Source organism: Lactuca serriola, chromosome 5 (assembly GCF_051521515.1).
Source record: "Lactuca serriola cultivar US96UC23 chromosome 5, Lser_US96UC23_V15, whole genome shotgun sequence".
Taxonomy (NCBI): domain Eukaryota; kingdom Viridiplantae; phylum Streptophyta; class Magnoliopsida; order Asterales; family Asteraceae; genus Lactuca; species Lactuca serriola.
Genome location: NC_136412.1, coordinates 299948543 through 299974112, shown reverse-complemented (window position 1 = coordinate 299974112; position 25570 = coordinate 299948543). Strand labels below are relative to the sequence as shown.

The following is a 25570-nucleotide window of genomic DNA, read 5'->3' as shown; positions in this document are numbered from 1 at the left end:
AACGACCATATTATAATTAATTAGTATTATAGTAATTGTATTATATAATAAATATCATACAATAGAACTTTTAGTGACATATTAAAACATTATGCACTAATAATTATGAATATTCGTGACAAAAAATGTTACGTGCCATTAAATCCTCTAATTTTAATATTAACACATAGAATATGCCGCTAAAAACATGATATCGTGGCACAACATATATATGCCAATAAAAATATAGGCCACTAAATGATATTTTGTTTGTAGTGGGTGTTAATATTCGTTTTCTGAGCATGAAATTCGTATGTAAATGACTCACTAAAAAAGTGGTTATCATGCATCATTAGAGTGAATCAATGCATAGTAAATAAAAGAATAAATTGACTAGCCCATGATGTTCCACAAGGGGATATCATACAAGAATTTGCTAGGATGCACTACAAGAAAAGTCCATATTAGTGACCAATTTTTAGTGACTACATAAATTTTGGTCACTAACATTATTTAGTCACCAAATATTAAGTGGTCACTGAATTTTGGTAATCCTTCAAATTTAATGACCAATTCTCTATGGTCGTCACTAAATCAGTCACTATACCATGAATAAAATTAAAATACTTTCTTTCATATCATAATAACTATTAGTGACTAAAAATAATGATTATCGTTTTAGAGGCCTAGTGACAAAAAATAATTGTCACTTCATTTAAGGTTAAGTGACCAAAAATATTGGTCACTAGCTACTCTTTTTTATTGGAAACCACTTAAATGTTATGCGGATAAACTGTGACCACTCAATAGTGGTCACTAAATTATAAAATTAAAAACAATTAGTTACCACAAAATAGTAGTCATTAGAGCTTTTCTTTCTTTCACACATAATTTTCCCAAAGCTCGTTACATTTGACTAGTCCTTAACTAAGTTCCTGAGCACTTATCCACAATTAACCATAACCCTTTTATTAAACATATTTATTATACTACCCTTCGACCTAAAATCATTTTTGGACCCTTTTTGGCTTTTTTTTTTTTCGTGGTGTTTCATAAATAAAGAAATCACTTTTCCTTTTTCTATTTTCCATTATTATAATATACAGAGGAAAGCGTATCCCGCCTGTCTTCAACACATCCCTCCTCATTGTTTGCCCTAATTCGACATACCAACAATTGGCAGTTCGGCACCAAGGTCGTCAGTCCATCGTCGCTCCACAAAAAAAGGTACTCTTTTCTCCACTCCTACCGTCGTAGCTACATCTATTGCTCTCATGTCGCATAGTAGCTAATCAATCGGCTCCTTGATTCCATTCTACCAGATAGTAGCTAAAAGTTTGATTTTCTATCATTAACCTGAACATTTTCGTCTTCTCTCTCGCCTAACAGCTGACGCTCCTCCACATCGTTCCTTTCCAAATTCGCTCCTCGATCCGTCACCTCCCACATCTCCGACCGTCCCACCCATTCCAAACCTCCGACACCACCCTCGCACATCAGAACGTCGACTCATCTTCAAGTATCTAGTCCGTTCTTCATTTTTTCGGATTTCTCTTTATTTTTGCAGAAATCGATGCTCTACTCCAAATATGATGAAATTGGCGATTTCTCGGAAATCAGTACTGAAATCGTTGATATGAAATTGTTTGTTGATTTCTTAAAATCGTGATGTGATGTTATGATGAAATTGTGTGCTGATTTCTCTACTTTGTATGTTTTGATTCGAGTATAGTTGTCAATTACGTGAAAAGGAATACAATCATTTTTCACATTTCTTTCTCTTCTCACTAATCTCCATCTTATAGCTTTTATCTTGTCTTGAGATTAGATGAAAAATGAAAGTTGCTCTTTTCTTCTTGTTTAAGATATAGTACTTGTGGTTTTGATACATATTTTGTTTCATCTATGAATACATGCTTTCGGAATGATAAAATCTTCTATTTCTTGTGTTTGATTATGTTAAAGGATCTTCAGATGCTAAGGTGCAGAATCAAAAAGCCCACACATATTTCCAGGAGTTGGAGAAGCAGGTATGCATACAATGAGTTAATTTTTATCAAATTATGTCATGATTTGCATTCTGTTGTAGTTTATAGGTGTTTTGTGACATCCCCAAAATCACGACAAGAAAAGACCGATTTTTCATTTGTGCTTTTAAAATAATTTCAGAGTAAATCCTTTTGATTTGAAAGAGTTGCGGGATTTCTTCCGAAAAACAAAACGTGATAAAATAATATTTACCAAAGCATTTCATAAAGAAATGTATTTTCATTATATAATCAAAACTCGGGATGTCATGTTCCGATACAGACCATAAAGCATAAACGATAATATTACAAGTCATTCAACAAATATATACATATACAACACTTGTAAACAAAACAACTTGATGATTCATCCATCTTATGCCCTTGCGCCACTTCCTGTAATACAAATAAAAACTGAGTGGGTCAGGCTTGGGACCCTGGTGAGCATATAGGGTTTTCAACCCACAATAAATAATTATATTTAATTCCACCAACCAACAATAACCCAATTACCCATTCCCGTTATTCTCACTTTACATCCCTAAGACAACTAACATAAGGGACCTAGTCTAAGAATATTTCATCGAGGCGACAACACATGCTTCGTGGGTTCCTCAGCAATATAAGTCAAATAAGGCAACCATGAGGGGGATGGAGTACAGCGAATGAACACCCAAGTTCATTAACACCTACTGGTGGCGAACCTGCTAGCGTTCCACGGGACTGTCTAGAAAAGTCTGTGGTCGTCATCTAAACTCCGCTAGATGACTAAATCAAAAACATTGAGGCCTCTCATCTTTTTATCACAAGACAACTATCTACCCATGTTCTACCCAACATTTTAGTAGATAAAATATACATTTTTATACATAGTTTAAAACCTGTATAGTATGTTCATTCAAAACACATTCCAGATAAAAGATGAGACACATACACATAACACGTATTTCATAGAGAATAAATCATATCCATGAGATAGAAGAAAGTGAATATACATTCACACATATAACAACAAAATATACACATAACATGTATTTTGTATAAAATACTTCATAATTATGCGTTAGAAGAAAGTAACTACACACTCACTTGATCAGAAGATGATCGGACAGCACTACGGCTTGTAGAAGTATTATTCTTCGGCAGATCTGGAAGATCTTCACAAAAACCGGACTCTTCGTGGGCAGAGCTTCGGCTCGGAAACTCTTTTCTTCTTGGGATCTTCGGGCTTTGGGACTCGCTTCGGGTCTCGGGATGATACCAGGGCTTCGGGATATTTCTTGCACGTAAATCGAGGTAAAACGGGAGAGAGAGGAGAGAAAATAGCAACCCTAAACGGCTGGCCCTTCAAATCTATTTATAGGGCAAATTTGGCCATTGCCACGTCGTGGCACCCTTTTTCCACGTCGTGGGCTAGGTCGTCACTGCATACATCATCGCAAGTTGCGTCTGGGGGACTCCTGGAGGTGTCAGAAGACTTGCCACGTCGTGCCACTGCTTGCCACGTCGTGGTCTCTGACACAGCTTTGGGGTTCGCGCCCCGAACTTCAGAAATTCATAACTTTGGCATACGAACTCCGTTTTCGACGTTCTTTATATCGACGCGGAGGTGAGATTATGCTCTACAACTCTCATTTAGACTCCATTGGATAATTTGAATTGATTTTTAATATATTATAAATATATTACTTATATAGTATTTTTAGTAGGCCGGGACAGGAAAACTCTGTTCGAAATTCATAACTCCTTAAGCTGAAATCCGTTTTCGTCTGTCTTTTTATCGTCGGACTTCTATCAATGAGATCTTCAATTCTCATTTAGAAATTTTTGGCTAAATATCACTCGATCTCTATTTCGAGTATTTGGGCTGCATACCGCTAAGTTGAAACTTCGGAAAATCATAACTTCCTCATACGAAGTCAGATTTGGGCGTTCTTTTCATGCACGCTCTTGGTTTAAATAACCCTACGACTTTCGTTTAGATCATTAAGGCTAGATATTGCTCTATCTTAAATTCATATTTTATGTCATTCGGCGTCGTGTCGGTTCTGTCGCGAAACTTCAACAGGTCATAACTTATTCGTTATAACTCGGATTTCGGCTTTCCTTATATCTCTGGAATCCTTGTTTCGACCACTAAAACTTTATGTAAAGATATCGAGCTTATCTCACACTTTAATTTTGACGCTTATTTTTATCCTTTATTAATTATATCTTTATAATTAAGTAATAATAAGCACACAAATACACATAATTCACATAATACTCAAATATTTCATCATTAATACTTCAAAAAGAGTTATAAGGGTTAACCTAGACTATTACATCAACGAAAATGCCTAGCCTGGAAACGCGGGCGTTATAATTCTCTCCCTCTTAGGATGATTCCGTCCTCGGAATCACACATCAACAAACAAATGCGGATAGCGACTCAACATGTCACTCTCTGTTTCCCAGGTGAGATTTAGCCCATTCTAAAGTTTCCAACGGACAAACACTAATTCGACCATCTTGCGTCGAAGCTTCTTAGTCTTTCGGTCAACAATTGCCTCTGGTTCTTCAATTAACCTCTTGTTTTCATCAATTCTCAATTCAGAAATCGGAATTATATCAGGAACTTCTCCCATGAACTTCCTCAAATAACACACATGGAAAGTGTTATGAATACCATTCAGTTCTTCTGGTAGTTCGAGCTTGTAAGCTTGGTTCCCAACCCTTTGAAGTACTTTAAACGGTCCAATAAAACTTGTACTTAACTTTCCCCTTTTACCAAATCTTATAAGTCCCTTCCATGGTGAGACTTTAAGCAAAACCGAATCTCCAACTTCAAAAGTCATCGGCCTTCGCTTCTTGTCAGCATAGCTCTTTTGACGATCTTGAGCTGCTAACATTCTTTCCCTGATCACCTTCAACTTCTCAGCAGTCTGATGGACCATCTCGGGTCCCATAAACTGCTTTTCTCCAGCCTCAAGCCAACAAGACGGCGTACAACACTTATGTCCGTACAAAGCTTGATAAGGTGCCATCTTTATGCTCGAGTGGAAACTATTATTGTAGGAAAATTCTACCAAAGGTAAATGTTCATCCCAGTTACCTAGGAATTCTAGGGTACATGCTCTCAGCATATCTTCAAGTTTTTGTATCGTTCTTTCGCTCTGACCATCAGTCTGTGGATGGTAAGCTGTACTTAAAACTAACTTGGTACCCATTTCCTCTTGTAGACTTTTCCAAAACCTTGAGGTGAAACGGCTGTCACGATCTGACACAATCGTTAACGGGACACTGTGAAGCCTCACAATTTCCTTCAAATAAGAATTTGCAAGCTTATCCATATACCATTTCTCCTTGGCTGCTATGAGATGCGCACTCTTAGTGAATCGATCAACGACCACCCAAATCATGTCGTGACCATTCTTTGTCCGGGGTATTTTAGTGACAAAATCTATATCAATGTCTTCCCATTTACCCATAGGCACAGGTAAAGGCTCTAAACTCCCATATGGTTTCTGATGCTGTGTCTTGACTCTTGCACAAGTCAGACACTCGGCCACATACTTTGCAACATCAAGCTTCATCGTCGGCCGCCAGTAGTAGGGTTTCAGGTCCTTATACATTTTAGTGCTGCCAGGATGAATTGAGTACATGGTTTTGTGAGCTTCTTCCATCAGAAGATCTCTTATTCCTCCTAACTTAGGTACCCAAATATGATCTTGGAATACCTTCAGTCCATGACCGTTTGTACCAAACACCAACGTTTTGCCCAAACATTCCTCCTTCCGGTCATTCTTTTCAGAATCTTCTTCTTGAGCTTTCTTTATACTCTCCACAATTGTCGAGACAACTTCTATTCTCAACGCTCTTGGCCTTTTTCTCTCAACATTGACTTTCCGACTGAGAGCAGCAGCAACAACATTAGCTTTACCGGGGTGGTAAAGTATCTCACAGTCGTAGTCCTTGAGTAACTCTAGCCAGCGTCGTTGCCTCATATTTAACTCTTTCTGATTAAAGAGATATTGGAGACTCTTATAATCAGTGAAAAGTTTACACTTCGTGCCATAGAGGTAATGCCTCCATATATTTAGAGCAAAAACTACCTCTGCCAACTCCAAGTCATGAGTAGGGTAGTTCCTTTCATGCTCTTTCAGTTGTCGAGATGCATACGCGATCACCTTATCTCTTTGGGTCAAAACACAACCCAATCCAACTCCAGACGCATCGCTATAAATAGCGAAGTCTTCAACTCCATCTGGTAGAGATAAAATCGGTGTCTCGCATAGCTTCTTCTTTAGCTTCTCGAATGCTTCTTTATGCTTATCACTCCAAGCATAAGTAGCTCCTTTGTGGGTCAAAGCTGTTAATGGACTAGCGATCGAAGAAAAGCCTTGGATAAACCTTCGGTAATATCCGGCTAATCCTAAAAAGCTTCGGATCTCCGTGGGACTTTTCGGTTGTTCCCACTTCATCACAGCTTCAATCTTTGCTGGATCAACCATTATCCCTTCTTAACTGACCACGTGACCCAAGAATTGGACTTGTCAAATCCAAAAATCACATTTGGAGAACTTTGTATACAGCTTCTCCTTTTTCAAGACTTCTAACACTTCTCGCAAGTGTCTGCCATGCTCATCTTGGCTTTTCGAGTAAATCAGAATGTCGTCTATGAATACTATCACGGATTTATCTAGGAATGGATTACAAACCCGATTCATTAAATCCATGAATGCTGTCGGAGCATTGGTTAGTCCAAACGACATAACCAAAAACTTGTAGTGTCCATATCGTGTTCTGAATGTAGTCTTCTCTATATCTTGCTCTCTTACTTTCAGCTGATGATATCCTGACCTAAGATCGATCTTTGAGAAATAGCTCGAACCTTGCAATTGATCAAACAGGTCATCAATCCTTGGCAACGGGTATCTATTCTTTATTGTTGTCTTATTCAGCTCTCTATAATCAATACATATTCTCATGCTCCCGTCTTTCTTCTTTACGATTAACACCGGAGCTCCCTAGGGCGATGAACTAGGTTTAATGAAACCTTTGTCCAATAACTCTTGATGTTGCATCATCAGCTCCTTCATCTCCGTTGGTGCTAATCGATACGGTGCTTTTGCTATTGGTGTGGTTCATGGTAACAAGTCTATTCTGAACTCCACTTGTCTATTAGGTGGTAATCTAGGATGATCTTCAGGAAATACTTCCGGATAATCACACACCACTGGTATACTTTGCATCACCTTCTTTTCCTTCTTAGCATCGATCACGAATGCTAGATATGATGTACATCCCTTGGTCAAACACTTCCTGGATTTCATTAGGGAAATGATTCCAGAATTCACTCAGCGTTTATCCCCATACACCATAAATGACTCTTTCCCTGGCGGGTTTACTTTTACTATCTTTTTCTTACATAATATTTCGGCATCATTGGCGCTAAGCCAATCCATTCCCAACACGATGTCGAAATCATTAAGTTCGATAGGTAATAATTCCTCATGAAACTTATTCCCATTAAGGTCGATTAAGATGTTTTTCATACGATGGCTAACAGGTACAAACTTTCCACTAGCTACTTCGACTAATAAAGCATTATCTAGTATATCAATAGGCAAGGCTAGTTTTCTACCAAACTCATGCGAAATAAAGGAGTAGTTGGCTCCAGAATCAAATAAAATTTGAGCAGGTAATTCGTTTATGAGAAAGGTACCTGAAGCGACATCAGCTTCATCTTTCGCAGCCTCAAGTGTCATCTGGAAGGCACTCTCCTTCGGCTTTGGTGGAATGTTGGGCTTAGCTGCCTCCTTCTTTTTCGGACAGTCTTTCAAAATGTGCCCTTCCTCGTTACAACCAATGCACATCCTTTTGTTGTTCGGAAACTGATTGGCAAAATGCCCAATTCTTCCGCACTTGTAGCAGGTTACATCCTCACTACATTTACCAAAGTGCTTTTTCTTGCACTTCTCACACCATTTTGTTTCGCCTCCTTTTCCTCCAAACTTTTTCGAATTAGACTTCGAAACTTTGCTTTTCTTGTTGGAACCTGAAGTTCCTTCAAACTTTCTCTTCTCGCCAACTTCAACCTTGTTGGCGGTTCTTCCCTTAATCATGTCCTCAACAGACTTGGCAACCCAAATAGCTGCCTCCAGAGTAGGTGCCTGACGGACTGGCACCGTGTACTCCCATGGAAGCCCTTTTGCGTATCGGTCAACCTTTGTCAGCTCATCTGGCACGATGCGCAAAGAAAACTCCATCTTATCGGTGAAAGCGTTTGTGTATTCATCAACTGACATGCTGCCCTTGGTCAATGTCAGAAACTTGTTCTTTAACTCCAACAAATTTTGGGCCGAACAAAACTTGTGCTTGAACTGCACCAAGAACTCTGCCCATGTCAGTTGCAGTGGCTCATTACGGCTTAGGGTCTTTCCTAAAGTGTTCCACCAACGAACAGCTCCACCCCTAAACTGGCGTACTGCGAAAGTGGTTTGCAACTTGCCTCTGCAGCCACACGTCATGAAGGCTAACTCCATTTCTGAGATCCAATCCATAACTCCAATCGGATACTCCTTTCCAGTGAAAGTCGATGGTTTGCAAGTCAGAAAATCCTTATACTTGCATCCTATACCATCATTCCTTCTTTCCTGGTTGTTTTGCCTAACTATCGGTGCGTTGGCTTGACCAACAGATCCACTGAAGTTTCCTCCTTCTGAGTGCTCTTCATTTAATTCAGGCTCTTCCACTTGAATTGACAGTTCTTCACGATTCTGTTGAAGCAAAAGTCTCGTTTCATCCATCTGACGATCCAACATCGTCTGAATCATCAATTGTACACCAGCCATTGTTATCGGCTCAGGTGCTGCTGCTACGACAGGTATGTGCTCAATCACTGGTGGTTGATTCTTGTTTTCATCAGCATTTCCAACTCCATTTCTTGTTCTCACCATTTTTTATCTACACACCGAATTAGGTGAAATTAGATCCTCATTCACGATAGATATTCAAATCATCCTTATCACTCCGAAACGTTTACATGCTAGTTCTAATATCGTAGACGTACGCTTAGAATCCTACACACATAAGGTTTTCAGATCCGGTCGGCAACAGACCATAGATCCGAACAAATAACATCATATATGGCAACATATAACATTTAGCACATAAAAGCATTTTAGGCAACTTTCCTAAAATAAACTAGTGCTCGTGTCTAAAACATAACAGACACACATCTCAAATTTCACTTAGCATTTTAAGTTTAAGTCTAGAAATCCTACAAATTCCTAGTTTGTTTAAACTAATGCTCTGATACCAACTGTGACATCCCCAAAATCACGGCCAGAAAAGACCGATTTTTCATTTATGCTTTTAAAATATTTCAGATTAAATCCTTTTGATTTGAAAGAGTTGCGGAATTTGTTCCCAAAAACAAAACGTGATAAACTAATATTTACCAAAGCATTTCATAAAGAAATGTATTTTCATTATATAATCAAAACTCGGGATGTCATGTTCCGATACAGACCATAAAGCATAAACGATAACATTACAAGTCATTCAACAAATATATACATATACAGACTTGTAAACAAAACAACTTGATGATTCATCCATCTTATGCCCTTGCGCCACTTCCTGTAATACAAATAAAAATTGAGTGGGTCAGGCTTGGGAGTCTGGTGAGAATATAGGGTTTTCAACCCACAATAAATAATTATATTTAATTCCACCAACCAACAATAACCCAATTACCCATTCCCGTTATTCTCACTTTACATCCCTAAGACAACTAACATAAGGGACCTAGTCTAAGAATATTTCATCGAGGCGACAACACATGCTTCGTGGGTTCCTCAGCAATATAAGTCAAATAAGGCAACCATGAGGGGGATGGAGTACAACGAATGAACACCCAAGTTCATTAACACCTACTGGTGGCGAACCTGCTAGCGTTCCACGGGACTGTCTAGAAAAGTCTGTGGTCGTCATCTAAACTCCGCTAGATGACTAAATCAAAAACATCGAGGCCTCTCATCTTTTTATCACAAGACAACTATCTACCCATGTTCTACCCAACATTTTAGTAGATAAAATATACATTTTTATACATAGTTTAAAACCTGTATAGTATGTTCATTCAAAACACATTCCAGATAAAAGATGAGACACATACACATAACACGTATTTCATAGAGAATAAATCATATCCATGAGATAGAAGAAAGTGAATATACATTCACACATATAACAACAAAATATACACATAACACGTATTTCGTATAAAATACTTCATAATTATGCGTTAGAAGAAGGTAACTACACACTCACTTGATCAGAAGATGATCGGATAGCACTACGGCTTGTAGAAGTATTATTCTTCGGCAGATCTGGAAAATCTTCACAAAACCGGACTCCTCATGGGCAGAGCTTCGGCTCGGAAACTCTTTTCTTATTGGGATCTTCAGGCTTCGGGACTCGCTTCGGGTCTCGGGATGATACCGAGGCTTCGGGATATTTCTTGCATGTAAATCGAGGTAAAACGGGAGAGAAAGGAGAGAAAATAGCAACCCTAAATGGCTGGCCCTGCAAATCTATTTATAGGGCAAATTTGGCCCTTGCCACGTCATGGCACCCTTTTTCCATGTCGTGGGCTTGGTCATCATTGCATACGTCATCGCAAGTTGCGTCTGGGGGACGCCCGGAGGTGTCAGAAGACTTGCCACGTCATGGCACTGCTTGCCACGTCGTGGTCTCTGACACAGCTTTAAGGTTCGCGCCCCGAACTTCAGAAATTCATAACTTTCGCATACGAACTCCGTTTTCGACGTTCTTTATATTGATGCGAAGGTGAGATTATGATCTACAGCTCTCGTTTAGACTCCATTGGCTAATTTTGATTTTATTTTTAATATATTATAAGTATATTACTTATATAGTATTTTTAGTAGGCCGGGACAGGAAAACTCTGTTTGAAATTCATAACTCCTTCATCTGAACTCCGTTTTTGTCTGTCTTTTTACTGTTGGACTACTATCAATGAGATCTTCAATTCTCATTTAGAAATTTTTTGCTAAATATCACTCGATCTCTATTTCGAGTATTCGGGCTGCATACCGCTAAGTCGAAACTTCGAAAAATCATAACTTCCTCATACGAAGTCAGATTTGGGCGTTCTTTTCATGCACACTCTCGGTTTAACTAACCCTAAGACTTTCATTTAGATCACTAAGGCTAGATATCGCTCTATATTAAATTCATATTTTACGTCATTCGGCGTCGTGCCGATTCTGTCGCGAAACTTCGACATGTCATAACTTCTTCGTTATAACTTGGATTTCGGCATTTCTTATATCTCCGGAATCCTTGTTTCGACCACTAAAACTTTATGTAAAGATATCGGGCTTATCTCACACTTTAATTTTGATGCTTATTTTTATCCTTTATTAATTATATGTTTATAATTAAGTAATAAGCACACAAATACACATAATTCACATAATACTCAAATATTTCATCATTAATGTTAGAGTGCAAAGTCACTCTTGGATGTAGTGTTTTAGGCTTTCCCCTTTGTATGTGTAAATGGGTTGAGTCTTTCCTATAAATAGGAAGTGAGTGACTCCCATTATGTAAGTGAATCCATTTGGAGTGTTAGACTAGAGAGAAAAACTTTGTACAAACCCATTTGTATATCCTTTCTAGATCTAATATAAGATTACAGAGGAATTTTTTACTTCTTGTATTCTTGATTTTACATGATGATTCACTAGATCTTTCTAATTCCGCACATGCCATCATAATTAACACCACTACAATTGGTATCAGAGTGGGTGTTCTTGATTTCATCAGGAATTGATCCTTGATGGTGATTTTGATTTAGTGATTCATTTTATGATCTTGGATCTTCGTGGTTTAGAGAGTTTTTGGATTCTAGAAATCGAATTCATCTTTGATTTTATTCATAATTCGATTTCCTTCACTAGAATTCAAGTGATTTTTACTTTCTCTCTCTAGAAAACTCATTCAAAATCACTTTCTCTCTCTAGAATTCTTCAAGTTTTGTGATCATGGTGGGTTTGCCATATGATTCTTGGATTGTGATCGTTAAAGATGTGAAATACAAAGTCAATGAAGATCAATTTTATGGGTTAGTGTTAAGCAAATTGATTTCATGGGGTAATATGGTTTCTTATGGAGGTTTGAAGGATGATAATGGAAGCTTGGTATTTCAAACAATTTGTAAGATTGCATGGTTGAATAAAATTGCCTTGTCCATATTAGTCCGTAGTAGAAATCAAAAGGAAGGAGAAGAAAGAGATTTGTTCAATAAGAAATACATTTCTCTAATTGAAAACCCAAATGATCTTCGTGCTCTTAAGTTTCTTGAAGTTCTTGATAATGGAGTTCAATGTGATGTTCAAGAAAAAGGAGTTCAAGTTGATTTTCAAGATGAAAAAGTTTTTTGCTCAATTAGAGTTCAAACCGATGATATTTTGTGTTCTTGTGATTCGTTTGAAGGAATGATTCCTTATCGGAAGCCGGTGATCCAAGAAAATCACAAATATCAAACTCCAAAAGATTTGATTCAAATTCACAAAGTTGATGTTGTGGAAAGTGGGTTTGTTCATGAAGTCAAGTCTTCAAGATGCAAAAAGATGAGAAAGAAAAAGAAGAAGAAGATCGATCGCAAAAACAAGCGGGTTTACTCACAAAAATCGTCAAATGTTGTGAAGCTGAAATCCATGAAGCAAATTTGGGTTCCAAAGCAACAATCTCCAAGTGTTGCATTGAATTTGAAGTCAAAACCCAAAAGTGTTGGTGGTTCTTTTGAAGATGTTCTTGGATCGTTGAAGAACACAAAGAACGAGTCGTACATCTTGCATGGTGGGTGGTATAATGTTCGATTTGGAGATTTTCTCATTCCGACAAAAGAACCCAGATCTTCCAAATTTGATTTGTTCGTTGAAAATGGATCTCGATTCGTGAAAAAGGTAACTCAAATTCTCAAATGTATTCCAAAACGTCCATGATTTCGATTCATACTTTACGTTTTTCATTTTTGATCGATTTGCCTCATTGGATCAAATTTGTTTCAACCCCATTGATGATCCAATATTTTTTTTAAGATCAAATCCAACCAAAAACAAAATTTTAAATTCGGTACTGTTCATAATTGATTTTAAATCCATATCGTGATCTGATTACTTTACATCCGATTAGAAGCCCATTTAATTGAATTGTCACTATTCATTGATCGGATTATTGAGCCCAAATAGAATTTGAACCCTGTTCGTCAGCTGAGTCCAATTCAACATCTATTCTCAATTGTTTCTTTCGCATAGTTACATTGATGAATAGATGAGAATCAAACGAAAAATTGATTTATTTTGAATCGAGCTTTTTTTACTATGCTCAGACCTCCATGGTGTGATTTCAATTCCGTCTAGTTTTTGTGATTTCAATTACATCTGGTTTTTGTTCGCATGTGTGAATGTTTTGAGGGTCAAATGTGTTTGATTCTGTTTCGTTCGCATCCTCTTGATTTGGAGTCGATAATTGATTTCGATTTTGTTTGTACTTGGAATGAGTCGATTGAAATACGGACGTCGATTCAACTGATGTTTGTTGATCGAATTGAAAGAGTTTTGAGAAATTTTGACTTGCGAAGGCTAAAGACAAATTAGTTTTCGATTTGGTCTAGAATCGATGTCGATTTCATCTATGTCATATCTTCATTAGAATTGTTTGAAAATCGAGTCCTAATACTATTGATTGGAGTCCGAAATTGAATCACAGAATCGAGTTTGAGTTAATCGGTTTTGAGTTTACACTTGTTAACATCTAATAGTCAATTCGATTTGGGGTACAGTTGATTGTGATGTGTAGAAGTCAATTTTGATAACGAACAGGTGAAGCGAGATAGTCAAAGCCTGAATCGATTAATGTCAAAATAGAGTTCGATTATTGAAGAATCGCTTGAAATCGAAATTTGATTCAAGTTGTCTAGCCTCAATTTCGAATGATGTTTTTTTTTAGTTGAAAGCAATATTAAAGTCAAAGAATCAGATTTGGAAAGCAGATGAAGTACGTCTTGGAGTAGCAATTTTGATTTTGAATCGATTATGCGAAGTCAAGGATTAAAGGCAGTCAATTTTTGATGTTATGGATTCAATGGTCGAACAGTTTCTTGGGATCATTAGATGCGAATGTTTCAGGTTGGAATCGATGGTTTGATGAGTGATTAGATTTCGATTTCGCATTTGGTGAGACAATTTTGTGGTTGATGGTCAAACAAGATTCGCATATGGGTGAATCAAAATCGAGTTCGCATCTGGGTCTTAAAATGGTTCGCATATAAGGATGTGATATGAAGTTCGCATCTGGGTTTCAAACATGAGTTCGCATTTTGTTAAACAAATTTGAGGTCAAGAACGATTTGCATATAAGATAGTGATGTTGTTAGTTCGCATCCATGTTTCAGTGACGTGCGAAGAATTTGACGATGCGAAGTATTTCACTTGTTAATGAATTAGGGAAGAAAACACACAAGTTTCGAAATTAGTCCCTGAAATTTCAAAAACATGGCAAAATTGACCCAACTTCGCAAATGGGTAATAAAAGCTGAGAAATTGCAGAATTTTCAGTTCTGGTCCCTGCAGTTTGTGCGAATTTACGCTTTATGCCCTGGTTCGCAAATGGACTAGAGTTTCGCATATTTGACTGTTTTTGGCGCAACGGGTCCCTGCAAGTTTCAGAAAGTGACAATTTCTACCCGGTTTTTGAAAAATCTTGCAACTTTCACCCAAAAAGTCAAAAATTTTCATAAATTGGAAATTTTTTGTGGCTTTTTCGTGATTGTTTTTCCGTGCAAGATTTTTGGTGATTCATTTTTGGTATACATCAAGGGGGAGTACCGTGAAGACTATTCATCGGGCGCTTCTCATCCTTAGTGGGTTTAATAATCATTTTTTGATTATAAAAAGGGGGAGAATGATGGGTATTCGAAGCTTCTCGGGTTTGTCGAATATTCATTTGCGGATTTGAAGACCGGTGTTACTTCGAGGGGGAGTTTGGTCTTGATCGCGCTAGCTCGTTGGAGATTGAAGCCAGACATCCAATCCTAACTTTTAGGGGGAGAATGTTAGGGTGCAAAGTCACTCTTGGATGTAGTGTTTTAGGCTTTCCCCTTTGTATGTGTAAATGAGTTGAGTCTTTCCTATAAATAGGAAGTGAGTGACTCTCATTATGTAAGTGAATCCATTTGGAGTGTTAGACTAGAGAGAAAAACTTTGTACAAACCCATTTGTATATTCTTTCAAGATCTAATATGAGCTTACAAAGAATTATTTACTCCTTGTATTCTTGATTTTACATGATGATTCACTAGATCTTTCTAATTCCGCACATGCCATCATAATCAACACCACTACAATTAATACTTCAAAAAGAGTTACAAGGGTTAACCTAAACTATTACATCAACGAAATTGCCTAGCCTGGAAACGCGGACGTTACATGTTTATTGCTTTTTATAGGTGGAGAAACTACATTTGGAATTGGATCTCAAACTCATGTTAAGGGAGGCTTTGAAAACTAGATCAAAAGATGCTTGATATAAATACAAAGCTTCAAGAGGTAAGACTTTCAATTATTTTGTTTTTATGCATTAGTAGTAGATCTGAATTTGAATTCAACTCCATTCTATTTCGACATTTGGTTGCAAATGATTGCTACAAGCGACAAAATTCAACTTTCCTTACATAAGCTCATGGAATTCAATTCCAATCTCCCGCACTTGTAAACTGAATTTCAACCTTCCGTGCACAAACTCATGGAATTCAATTCCAACCAAACATGACCATGGAATGTAATTACTCATTCCATTACTATGGTCATTCCATTCCATCTAACTAAACATACCCATGGCTAATGATATCTATTAAATCCTACAATTAATTTAATTTATAATTTTCTACAGAAAAATTGGCATTGACAAAAGATCAAAGAACACTTAAACTTGTAGATTTTGGATTAGCAAGAGAAGAGACAGTTAGTTACCGAGATAGTGATTGCCAATATAGGGGCATGTCATTGGATGGCTTCAAACTCCAAAGTAATTTTTTACTGTAGGTTTTAATCTTTTTTTTTGTCAAAGATAAAGATTTTAAATGTCTTGTTTTATTTTTCTAATAGTTATATAGTACTAGGACACTAAGGCAAGGAGAAAAGAAGCATTACAACCTTTGAGGGTATGTACAACCTCCAAGCTACTTATTCTGCAGCTTTCAAGGTAAAAAAGCAATTTTATATTATCTCCTAAAGGGTAAAATAGTAAAACAAGAGGGGTGTAATTGTAATACTTGCTTTTTATCATTCAAAATGTGAGGCCAAGTTAGATGCTGTTACATTATTTTTTGATAATTTTGAGTTTTCTAGTTAATCAGTTAGTGATTTCCATGCTTAGAACAAGTGGTTTTTCAATCGGTAGGTACTAGTTTTAACTTTTAAAAGTTAATTGCTATCATTAATTTTATTTATTAATGAAGTATTATTTTGTTTTTTAGCCATTAAAACCACTAGAAGCAACACCATTTTTTTACTCCATCGCTTGGACACGGAATAGTCAAGACATCATCTTTGGCAGCAGCAGAACAAGGTCATGGATTGCAATGAAACTTAACATCTACTTATCTTACTCTTATTTGTCTTTGTTTGCAATGAGATTCAATTTTTTTTTTATATTTTCATGGTAAAGACGAGGTTGAATCCATATTTGAATATTTTGTATAATCCTTACTTTGTCTAAATGTGAATATATGATACTTTTTTAGTCAACTGGTAATGTATATTCTGGTAATGTATATTGAGAACAATTAATGTTTATCTTTTGACGAGTTTTTATGGTAACTAGTGTGATAAGTCAGGATAAATCAATGACGACTTTGTATGGTCATTAATTGGATAAACTAGTGACGACTTCCTATGGTCACTAATTGGATAAACTAGTGACGAATTTCTATGGTCACTAGTTTGATGAGATAGTGACAACTTTTTATGGTCATTAATTAGGAAAAACAGTGACGACTTTCATTCATTAGTGACAACATTTAGTGACGAAACAGATCGTCAAAGATTTAGCGACTAGTATATTGTAGTCACTATTTAGTGACCACTTTTCTATTTTCATCACTAAGCAGTTTTTGTGACGGACCTATAGTGACGAAAAGAGACGACCAAATGTTTGGTCACTAAATCATTTAGTGACGACTCCTTCTATAGTTAGTGACCATTTCATTTTCCTCACTAATTGTAGATGTCATGAAGTAGATGTCAAAAAACATGATGTTATGATAGGATGATTTGTTCTCCTATTATGGTAAGTTGGAAAGGGTTGCACAACGCGACTTGGTCTTGCTTAGACCGATGATGTGGTATGTAACCCTAAGCTTAACGAAAGTGATAATAAGATGTAAAAGAATAAATTGACTAGCCCATGATGTACCACAAGGGCATACACATTAGTTTTTTAGGATGGTAGCTCCCATCATGAAGACATCATACAAGAATTTACTAGGATGGTAGCTCCCGTCACGAAGTAGATGTCAATTAACATGATGTCATGATATGATGATCTGTACTCATATTATTGTAAGTTGGAAAGGGTTGCACAAGGCGACTTGGTCATACTTGGACCCATGATGTGGTATGCAACCGTAAGCTTAACGAAAGTGATAGTAGGATACATGACAACTTGTAAGTTTCCATTAATTATGTGAGGTCATGCAATTCATAGTCAATATTTGTTTAAAAGTTTAATGTAAAGATTTTTATCAAATTCTTAATAATACTTTTGTGTTTAAACTCATGTAGCTTAAAATACAATTTTGTATTACATACGTTTTCTTAAAATAAAATGTAGGTTCGGGTATGAAGGGTTAGAAGATTGTGACTTTTAGTATAAGTTATTGAATGATAGAAGTTGGACATAGATTCGTTAGGTATGAAGGTTTCAGGGCGGTCCTGAGAAATTGAATATCCTCAATGGCCCATGATGAGCTAGAAAAAAAAAACATTTATCGTTATTATAAGTTTTTATTTTTATTTAAGGTAAACACCTACGTGGCATGCCAAGTTCGAACTCATGACTTAATATCCCAAACCTAGGCTTAGCCAACTAGGCTACAATCTGCATGAGGTACTTAACTTTAACAGTAATATATAATGTCTTTCGGCTTTCCTTAGCCTAATAAAAGATACTATTTATGATGCGATAAAAACGAGTTAGGAGGATCGAACCTGCAACTCTTGTAAATCCTATAGGCTCACCAATTGATCTAGATAGCTATTGTTTATTTAATCTTTCACTATTTTATTTAATGTATATTGTGCCGATTATTTAAATCCATACATTATTTTATATATATATATATATATATATATATATATATATATATATATATATATAGAGAGAGAGAGAGAGAGAGAGAGAGAGAGAGAGAGTTAGGTTCAAATGTTTTAACTATCTATTGTGTGCATTTATGACTGATTCTGGACCAATCATTTTAGTTATTTTAAGAAAGTAATTAATGTATATTAAATACTGAAGATGTAATTAATATTCATTATATCTTCAACATGTAATATGAATTAATTACTTTTTTAAAATAACTAAAATGATTGGTACAGAATCAGTCATATATACACACAATAGATAGTGAAAACAAAATAACCTAACTATATATATATATATATATATATATATATATATATATATATATATATATATATTAAAGTTGTTTGAGCTTAGGAATAGTAAAATGCCTAAGGGGTTGGTAGAAATGGTCGTATATGTTTTGTTGCAGTTTCGTAATGTTTTTCTATAACAATATTTTATGTAATTATTACACGTGTTGATGATCGCTGTTGCTGTTGTCTGACTGTATTTCATGTTTATCTTTCATATTCTGTCGATTGTTCCTTTTGGGATATCTTTTCTTATTTCATCGCTTCTCCGTTCTTCTTCACACTTAAACCTGAAAAGGCTCTCACCACCACGAACCTACAGGTGATCGTTCACCACCACCGCCTTTAATCGCTACTTCCACCGCATTACTCGACTGAAGGTTTACCAACGCTCCTCTAAAGCTCTCTCAAAGCGTCAATCCCCGTCATGCATCGATGATTCCTAGACCGCTCACTCCAACATGTTGCTTTTATCTCTGCTCCAAATTCCATTCAAACTTAGATCATCTTGCTCTTGCCGATGGTTCCCGCTGCTCAACTCTCATTTGGAACATCGATTCCACCACTAAACCTCCGATTCACACTGTTGATGGAGTATGTTTGATCCGACAACTGTTCATCGTCTTAACCGATTCACCGCCTCAAAACGCTCTTCGTATGCCTCTGACTCTATTTGCTTTAGATTCCATTCGATGTCGGCATCGACGGGAGTCGGTTGATTCATCTTTTATTTTGCATCCCCGTTTGGTGTCTGGTTTGCCCTAATCTTCTTTTGTTTTGACTTTCGAGTGGAAAAGAATGAGCGAGGTGCTGAGGTTGGTCGCGACCGATAGGGAAGCACGAAGAAGCAATGTCACCGAATCCCAGCACAATCCGAGTCACCAGCCTGCCCAGGTTCATTTTGGATTGTCTTTCTGTATATAGTTAGGGTTCCGCCTAGGGTTAACAGTTCACTTTTGGAGCATAAGCTGTTTAAATTGGTTGTTTTAAATTGAAAGTGGTAACAACTAATTGATCTTTTTTTTCAAAAAAAATATAGATATCTTACAATTTAAAGTATATATGCCTATGAGTAGCTTCCGTTACTTTATTATTTTAATTACTTGAATTGATTCATTATATTTTCTGTCATCAAACCCAAATAAAGGCAAAGGTAGAGAACTTTTTAAGCGCTTCTTATGGCGTGTTGTCTTTTCAGTTTCAGATCTCTTTTAACAACTGGAAAGACTTTCGTAAACGTAAGAAAACAGAGCGAAAATGGTTCCTAATAAGCAACGTGAAGGAGCGATAGTTCCCGAGGAAATGAAGGGTTCAAATGAGCAAGAACAAGGAGAGGGGCAGGTAGGGGTAGATCAGTCAATGTCTAGCTTCAAGAACTTTCTTTGGCATGGTGGTTCTGCTTATGATGCTTGGTTCAGTTGTGTCTCAAACCAGGTAATTTACCATATCACCCTCTACACCTTGTAGTTATCCTCTCTTTTTTCATAAAAAATTTGAGTCGTTTTTGTCTATTGTTTTGTGATTTCAGGCAGCACAAGTGTTGTTGAACTCCCATACTCTTTCTCTCAATTGGGTATGCTTTCAGGAGTCATCTTTGAAGTCTTTTATGGACTCCTTGGAAGCTGGACTGCTTATCTCATCAGTGTTCTCTATGTCCAGTATAGAGCCAAAAACAAGAAAGAGAATGTCAACTTCTAAGAACCATGCTATTCAGGTTAATCTTCATCCATTTTTTATTCTTTAGCGATTACCAAATGTATAGATGGTTCTTGATATTCCCCTCTAGAGGTTGGTGACAGCAGGAATCAAGGTGTTGTTAGTAATGGTTACTTTGTATGTTTAATTACACAAATTTCGTTTATGTTTCTGATTAAATGCAAGAAATAGCAGCTACTTTTCTTTTCTTTTCATTGATTTGTTCTCATTATTGGTTGTTTTTTAGTTCTTAGAGTGTGGGATGGGCTTCGATTTCAAGCAAATCGTGTGTGAGCAAATCCGAAAGGAGCGAATCTAACGGTATAAGTATTGTGTTTTTTTGTGCGGTTAAGATAGAGCAAACTTTTTTCTGAAGCAGATTTTGTTTATCTTGTGTTATCAATTCTTTCTGTCTACTTGATGTTTGTATATTTGTCTCTTTTTTTTCTTCAAAAAGAAAAGGTTTTGAGTTTGACTTTTTAGATTTAGTTTTACATTTCATTTTGTTTGGTCGTAGTAACCATTTAAAGACATAACTCCTTCACTGAGCATCATTGTTAAGCAGAAAAAAAAAATTATGGTTGAAGATATGGAATATCTTGTGATGCAGATTCTATTTGTTAGTCCACTTGTATATATTACTTTGTTCTTAACCGAACCCCGCGGAGCAGGGTTTCACACCTTGTTGTTGTTATTATTATTATTATTATTATTTAAAACAAAAGTTAAATAAATTATTTTTAAATTCGTTTTTAAGTAATATTATTAAATAAACACATATACGTATAATATGTGTTTTAAAAAAATTTACATAAGTGTTTATTTAATAATATTACATGAATTTTAAAATATAATTTATTTAATTTCGTTTTCAATAATAACAATAGTATTAATAATTTGATATAAATCCTCGGAACGGTATACATTAAATATAATAATGAAGGACAAATATATGAAAAGTCATCTAGATCAATTGGTAAGCTTAAGATTTTGTATTGTAAGAACGAAAGTTCGACGCTTCCCCATCTAGTTTTTATCCTATCCGAAATGGCATCTTTGATTAAGATAAGGAAAATTGGTAGGTATTATATATTATTGTTCAGGATGAAAATCGTTAGCATTTTATAGCCTAGTTGGCTAAGTCCTTTGTTTGGGATATTAAGGTCACCATTTTGAATCCCGTCCATATCTTTTCTCAAAAACATCAAATATTTTAAGGTTGTAAGCATTTTGGCTGATATGGCATGCGACATCAGCTGCCATGTCAGCACTCTCTTCCAACTTGGCATGCCATATAAGCAGGGGCGGACCCAAGAATTTTCCGAAGAGGGGGCAATTTTTTTTATAACTTTTTTATGGGGGTCAAATTTTTTTGATGAGTCAAAATATATAATTTTGAAGGGCTAAAATCTATTTTTTTGAAAAAAAAAAACAATTTTTTAATGATTTTTTTTGTTGTGGGGGCAACTGCCCCCACTCTAGGACCGCCCATGCATATAAGCGTTTATCTGCTGAAAAGATAAAAAAAGATTAAACGGAAGAAATTAACCGGTTTTCTAAGCTTTTTTATTAATAAAAAATTATGACTTTTAAAAAACTTTTCCCAATATATTGAGACTTTACTTAGATTTCCATTTGAATATCATCCTACACGAAGTTCACTGACAAAACTCTGCCGCAAGCCACAACATGTATTGAGAAATTTTTGTGTGGCAATTTGTTTAGTAGTGTGTATCTGATTGAGAATCAACAAATGAAAAAAAAAAATAATAACAGATCACTGTTATCATGTGTAACATGTATGTCCAATGTCAAAATTAAATGTGGTTGTCTGAAATAGCAAACGCCGTGCACTTTCTAGAAGAGCGATTACTTGCCACATTTCATTTTGAGAACCTTTAATACGTTGCGCAAAGTTGTTTGTTCAAATGTTGAAAAAATTACTGGTAACAAATTATCTACGATTATAATATATGCTTTAAATGCTTGTACCATGCTTTAGAAAGTTGCATAATCAAACTTAGAAGAGAGAAAATTTCATATAGACAAGCCATTTGCAATTTCCTCTCCTGTAGCTAAGAGAAAACATCAGAAGACATGTTCATCTGCGGTTGTGTAAGCTTTTAATGCATAATTTGTGCAATAAAATTATAAAAACGTTTACAATCACAAATAGACATGTCATTTGAGATTTTCTCTCTTCAGGTTACAAGTTTTCAAGTGTAAAATACGAGTTTATAAAGCCTTAACTAAAACGTATATAAAAACAATGACGTTTTATATAGTATCTTATGAAATACAAACAAAATGACTAAAAATTAGATCATTAAAACATTATTAGATGGAGATCCGTCCTTAACAATTGGAGAGAAATTATAGAGTTTGAAAATTTGAAAATCAAGTTAAAAATATTTCTTGGAGTTTCAATACATTGGTCTTATGTGCCACGTAATCACAGCGCATTAAGCTGGGAAGATAATGCCAAATGTGATTTCGTTGGCTAAAAATATTATATATATATATATATATATATATATATATATATATATATATATATATATATATATATATATATATATATATTAAAATTCTTCTAGCTTAACTACAGTGAACTTCCTAGGTATTCAGCAGATTTGGTCCTCATTCTTTGTCTGTTTTTACAATGCTAGCGCGTTTCTTTTAGAGGGTATATTGTGCAATTTTCTATATTGTTTTTCCACGTGTTGATTTCTCTTTCTTTCACCGTTTTTCTTAACCAATAGTTAGTCCACCAGGGTCACCGCCTCCTTCAATTACCCTTCTGTTCTCACTCATCGTCTCCACCGTTTCTCGCTTCTTCTTCACCACCGACCCAGACCCGTTTTAGGCGGTGGTGCAGACGACAACTTGAGAGGTTTAGGGCCGATGGTGAGAGGTGCGTGATTAGGGGCAGCTTCCACCGCATTACCCGACTGAAGGTTTACCATCGCTCCTTTAAACCCTTCCATCATCACGTTCGTCACTAGAAAGCGCGGTTAGGGGTTTTTCTTCCCGATTCTTCCGCTCACATTATCTTCGTCAGCTATCTACTCTTTTCGTCCCTATCCTCTTCTGCTTCATCTGCTTCAAATCAACCGAGGGCCATTATCTTACTTCCACATCTTCTCTACTCCGATCGGTGGCTTCCAACGACATTTCGACATCGATACAGAGAGGGCGAAAGGCTACGCGGTTGATTTCTTATCGGTGTCGCTTCATGCGGTGTGTAGAGATCCTGAGGCATTCGAGTCTCCTTGCATCTATACTCAGGTATTGTTCTTTGAAGTATTATTGCTCTATCGCTCTACTTTGTTTCTATTTTAGGGCTTAGGTTTTGGCTTTATTTTGATTTTGAAGGACATATAAAGAACCAATAAACCCATAAGTCTTTTTGGGAGTTCCCGAAACCCCAGTTGCAAATTTCCGCCCCTCATTCGAATTCTAATCTTCTCTCAAAATCTTCAGGTTTTTCTTTACTTCTTCCTTATTCTTCAATGGTTTCGTATTCTATTCTAATTTCGATTCGTTTGCTTAATTGTATGCCATTTTGTTCCAATTTTGGCGAAATTTAACGAAGAGGAGGAGGAAGCACATGGTGTTTATGAAGTAGGGTGACAAAATAAAGCTTTGAAGCTCAAGGTTGAGCAGACCGGGATAAATTTCGATTCATGTACCCCTGGCCAATACACTCTCCTAATTTGTCCATTGGTATGAATATCTTCATTTGTTAGGTTTTTTTTCCCAATTACTTTGACATTTTACATCATACATCGAAATCTTTTGTTTTGAAATTAAATATTTGCATCAATTTTGAGGAAAACATGGAGTGCGATGAGACATCTTTATTAATCCCAATGACTTTGATTTGAACTTTGAAGATGCTATAAGTAACCCTAATGTTGAAGAGATGAAGTAATAGATATTGAATTTGTTTGAAAGCTTTTACTTAATTTATTTAACCTTCTGTTGAAACAGTGCAAAGGTGGGCAATCCAAAGAGAGAACTCTTTCATTCCATAAAAACCAAAATGAGTAAAACTTCTTATGTCTTTAGTTCACTTAAAGTTGCTCTTGACTTTTTTCTGCGTTTAATTTGATTCCATGATTATTTATCCACTCAAACTTCATGAATAACTTATTTTTCCTCTTTGTATTCAGGAAAGTTGCAATATGGAGATGCTTCGATTTTGAATGTGGATTATCTGGTCATGTATGTACACTTTAATTATGTTTCTCCACTTTTTTTAAATATTACAGATTAAATTATTTGCCATATAATTAATACAAATACAGGTTTTAGCGGATGTGGGTCCTATACAAGAAGAAGTCAACAAAGTCAATGTTCCCAAAAAACCAAGTGAAGAGACCTTGTGTTTAGAGCCCCTTGGTGATGAGGTACTTCACAATAATTTATAATTTGTTCTCTCTCTCTCTCTCTCTCTCTCTCTCTCTCTCTCACACACACACACACACATACAATGATCTTTTTTTTTTAAATGTTTCAGTTGATTGAATACTTTGCTACACAAAAAATATCATAAGAGATTTTGAAGAAAAATGTTGTTATGCAAATGATTGATGATAAGGTATAATACTATAATTTAAGTATGTTGAATTCCGATAAATTTACTACATTTTTTGAAGAACAATTCTTTATTTGTATAAACAGAATGTGATAGCTTATACATATAGAAGAAATGGTGAGCTTGTCAACTATAAATTTCGCAGCATAACAAGCAGAAAGTTTTGGCAGGTTGGTTTTAAACTTTTAATTTATATCAAGGCCTGTTGGTGTCACTTTTCTTCCCTATTGACAATTGTTTAACTTAGTATCACCTTTCTCACCATAGACACATTATCGCAACACCATAAGATGGGGTAAAAACTAATTTTTTGTTTTAAATTTATTTCATTTAAGCATATATGGAAACAAAAGTCTGTAAGAAGTAACCTTTTTGTATTTTTTTTCTCTTTCATCAGATCTACAAAGCATAACATGCACAAAATAAAATCAGATGTTGTCATATTCAATGCAAAGTGGGATGTGGGGGACGTAAATGCCACTACATAATGTTCTTTTAGTAAAAAAAATCATGGTATTTACATTTTTTTAGTCCAA

The 25570-nt window shown here is 35.9% G+C and overlaps 1 protein-coding gene and 1 long non-coding RNA gene across 4 annotated transcripts; both read left to right on the top strand.

The window, feature by feature from the left end:
- The first annotated feature begins 18986 nt into the window (after positions 1 to 18986).
- LOC145051741 (auxin transporter-like protein 2) lies at positions 18987 to 20916 on the top strand. 3 transcript variants are annotated; one of them, XM_078999563.1, is made up of 5 exons: positions 18987 to 19394; positions 19537 to 19633; positions 19938 to 20173; positions 20268 to 20453; positions 20682 to 20916. In XM_078999563.1, exons 3-5 carry the CDS (start codon positions 19997 to 19999, stop codon positions 20751 to 20753), a joined length of 435 nt encoding a protein of 144 aa, XP_078855689.1. In that variant the 5' UTR covers positions 18987 to 19394; positions 19537 to 19633; positions 19938 to 19996; the 3' UTR covers positions 20754 to 20916. The 3 variants fall into 3 exon arrangements, with proteins under 3 accessions (XP_078855689.1, XP_078855690.1, XP_078855691.1); XM_078999564.1 differs by having other exon boundaries at positions 19529 to 19633; XM_078999565.1 differs by having other exon boundaries at positions 18987 to 19633; positions 19944 to 20173.
- Positions 20917 to 24049: 3133 nt separating this feature from the next.
- LOC145051740 (uncharacterized) lies at positions 24050 to 25229 on the top strand. The gene is made up of 6 exons (XR_013683805.1): positions 24050 to 24160; positions 24428 to 24483; positions 24610 to 24661; positions 24745 to 24846; positions 24957 to 25037; positions 25121 to 25229. It is a non-coding gene; the product is annotated as an uncharacterized LOC145051740 (long non-coding RNA).
- Positions 25230 to 25570: the final 341 nt, after the last annotated feature.

Excerpts from the sequence above, each read along its gene's own strand:
- LOC145051741 (XM_078999563.1), top strand. The coding sequence starts at position 19,997 with ATGGTTCCTAATAAGCAACGTGAAGGAGCGATAGTTCCCGAGGAAATG. Across the intron at positions 20,174-20,267 it reads TCAGTTGTGTCTCAAACCAG|GCAGCACAAGTGTTGTTGAA; the intron begins GTAATTTACCAT and ends TTGTGATTTCAG. Across the intron at positions 20,454-20,681 it reads CTAAGAACCATGCTATTCAG|TTCTTAGAGTGTGGGATGGG; the intron begins GTTAATCTTCAT and ends GTTGTTTTTTAG.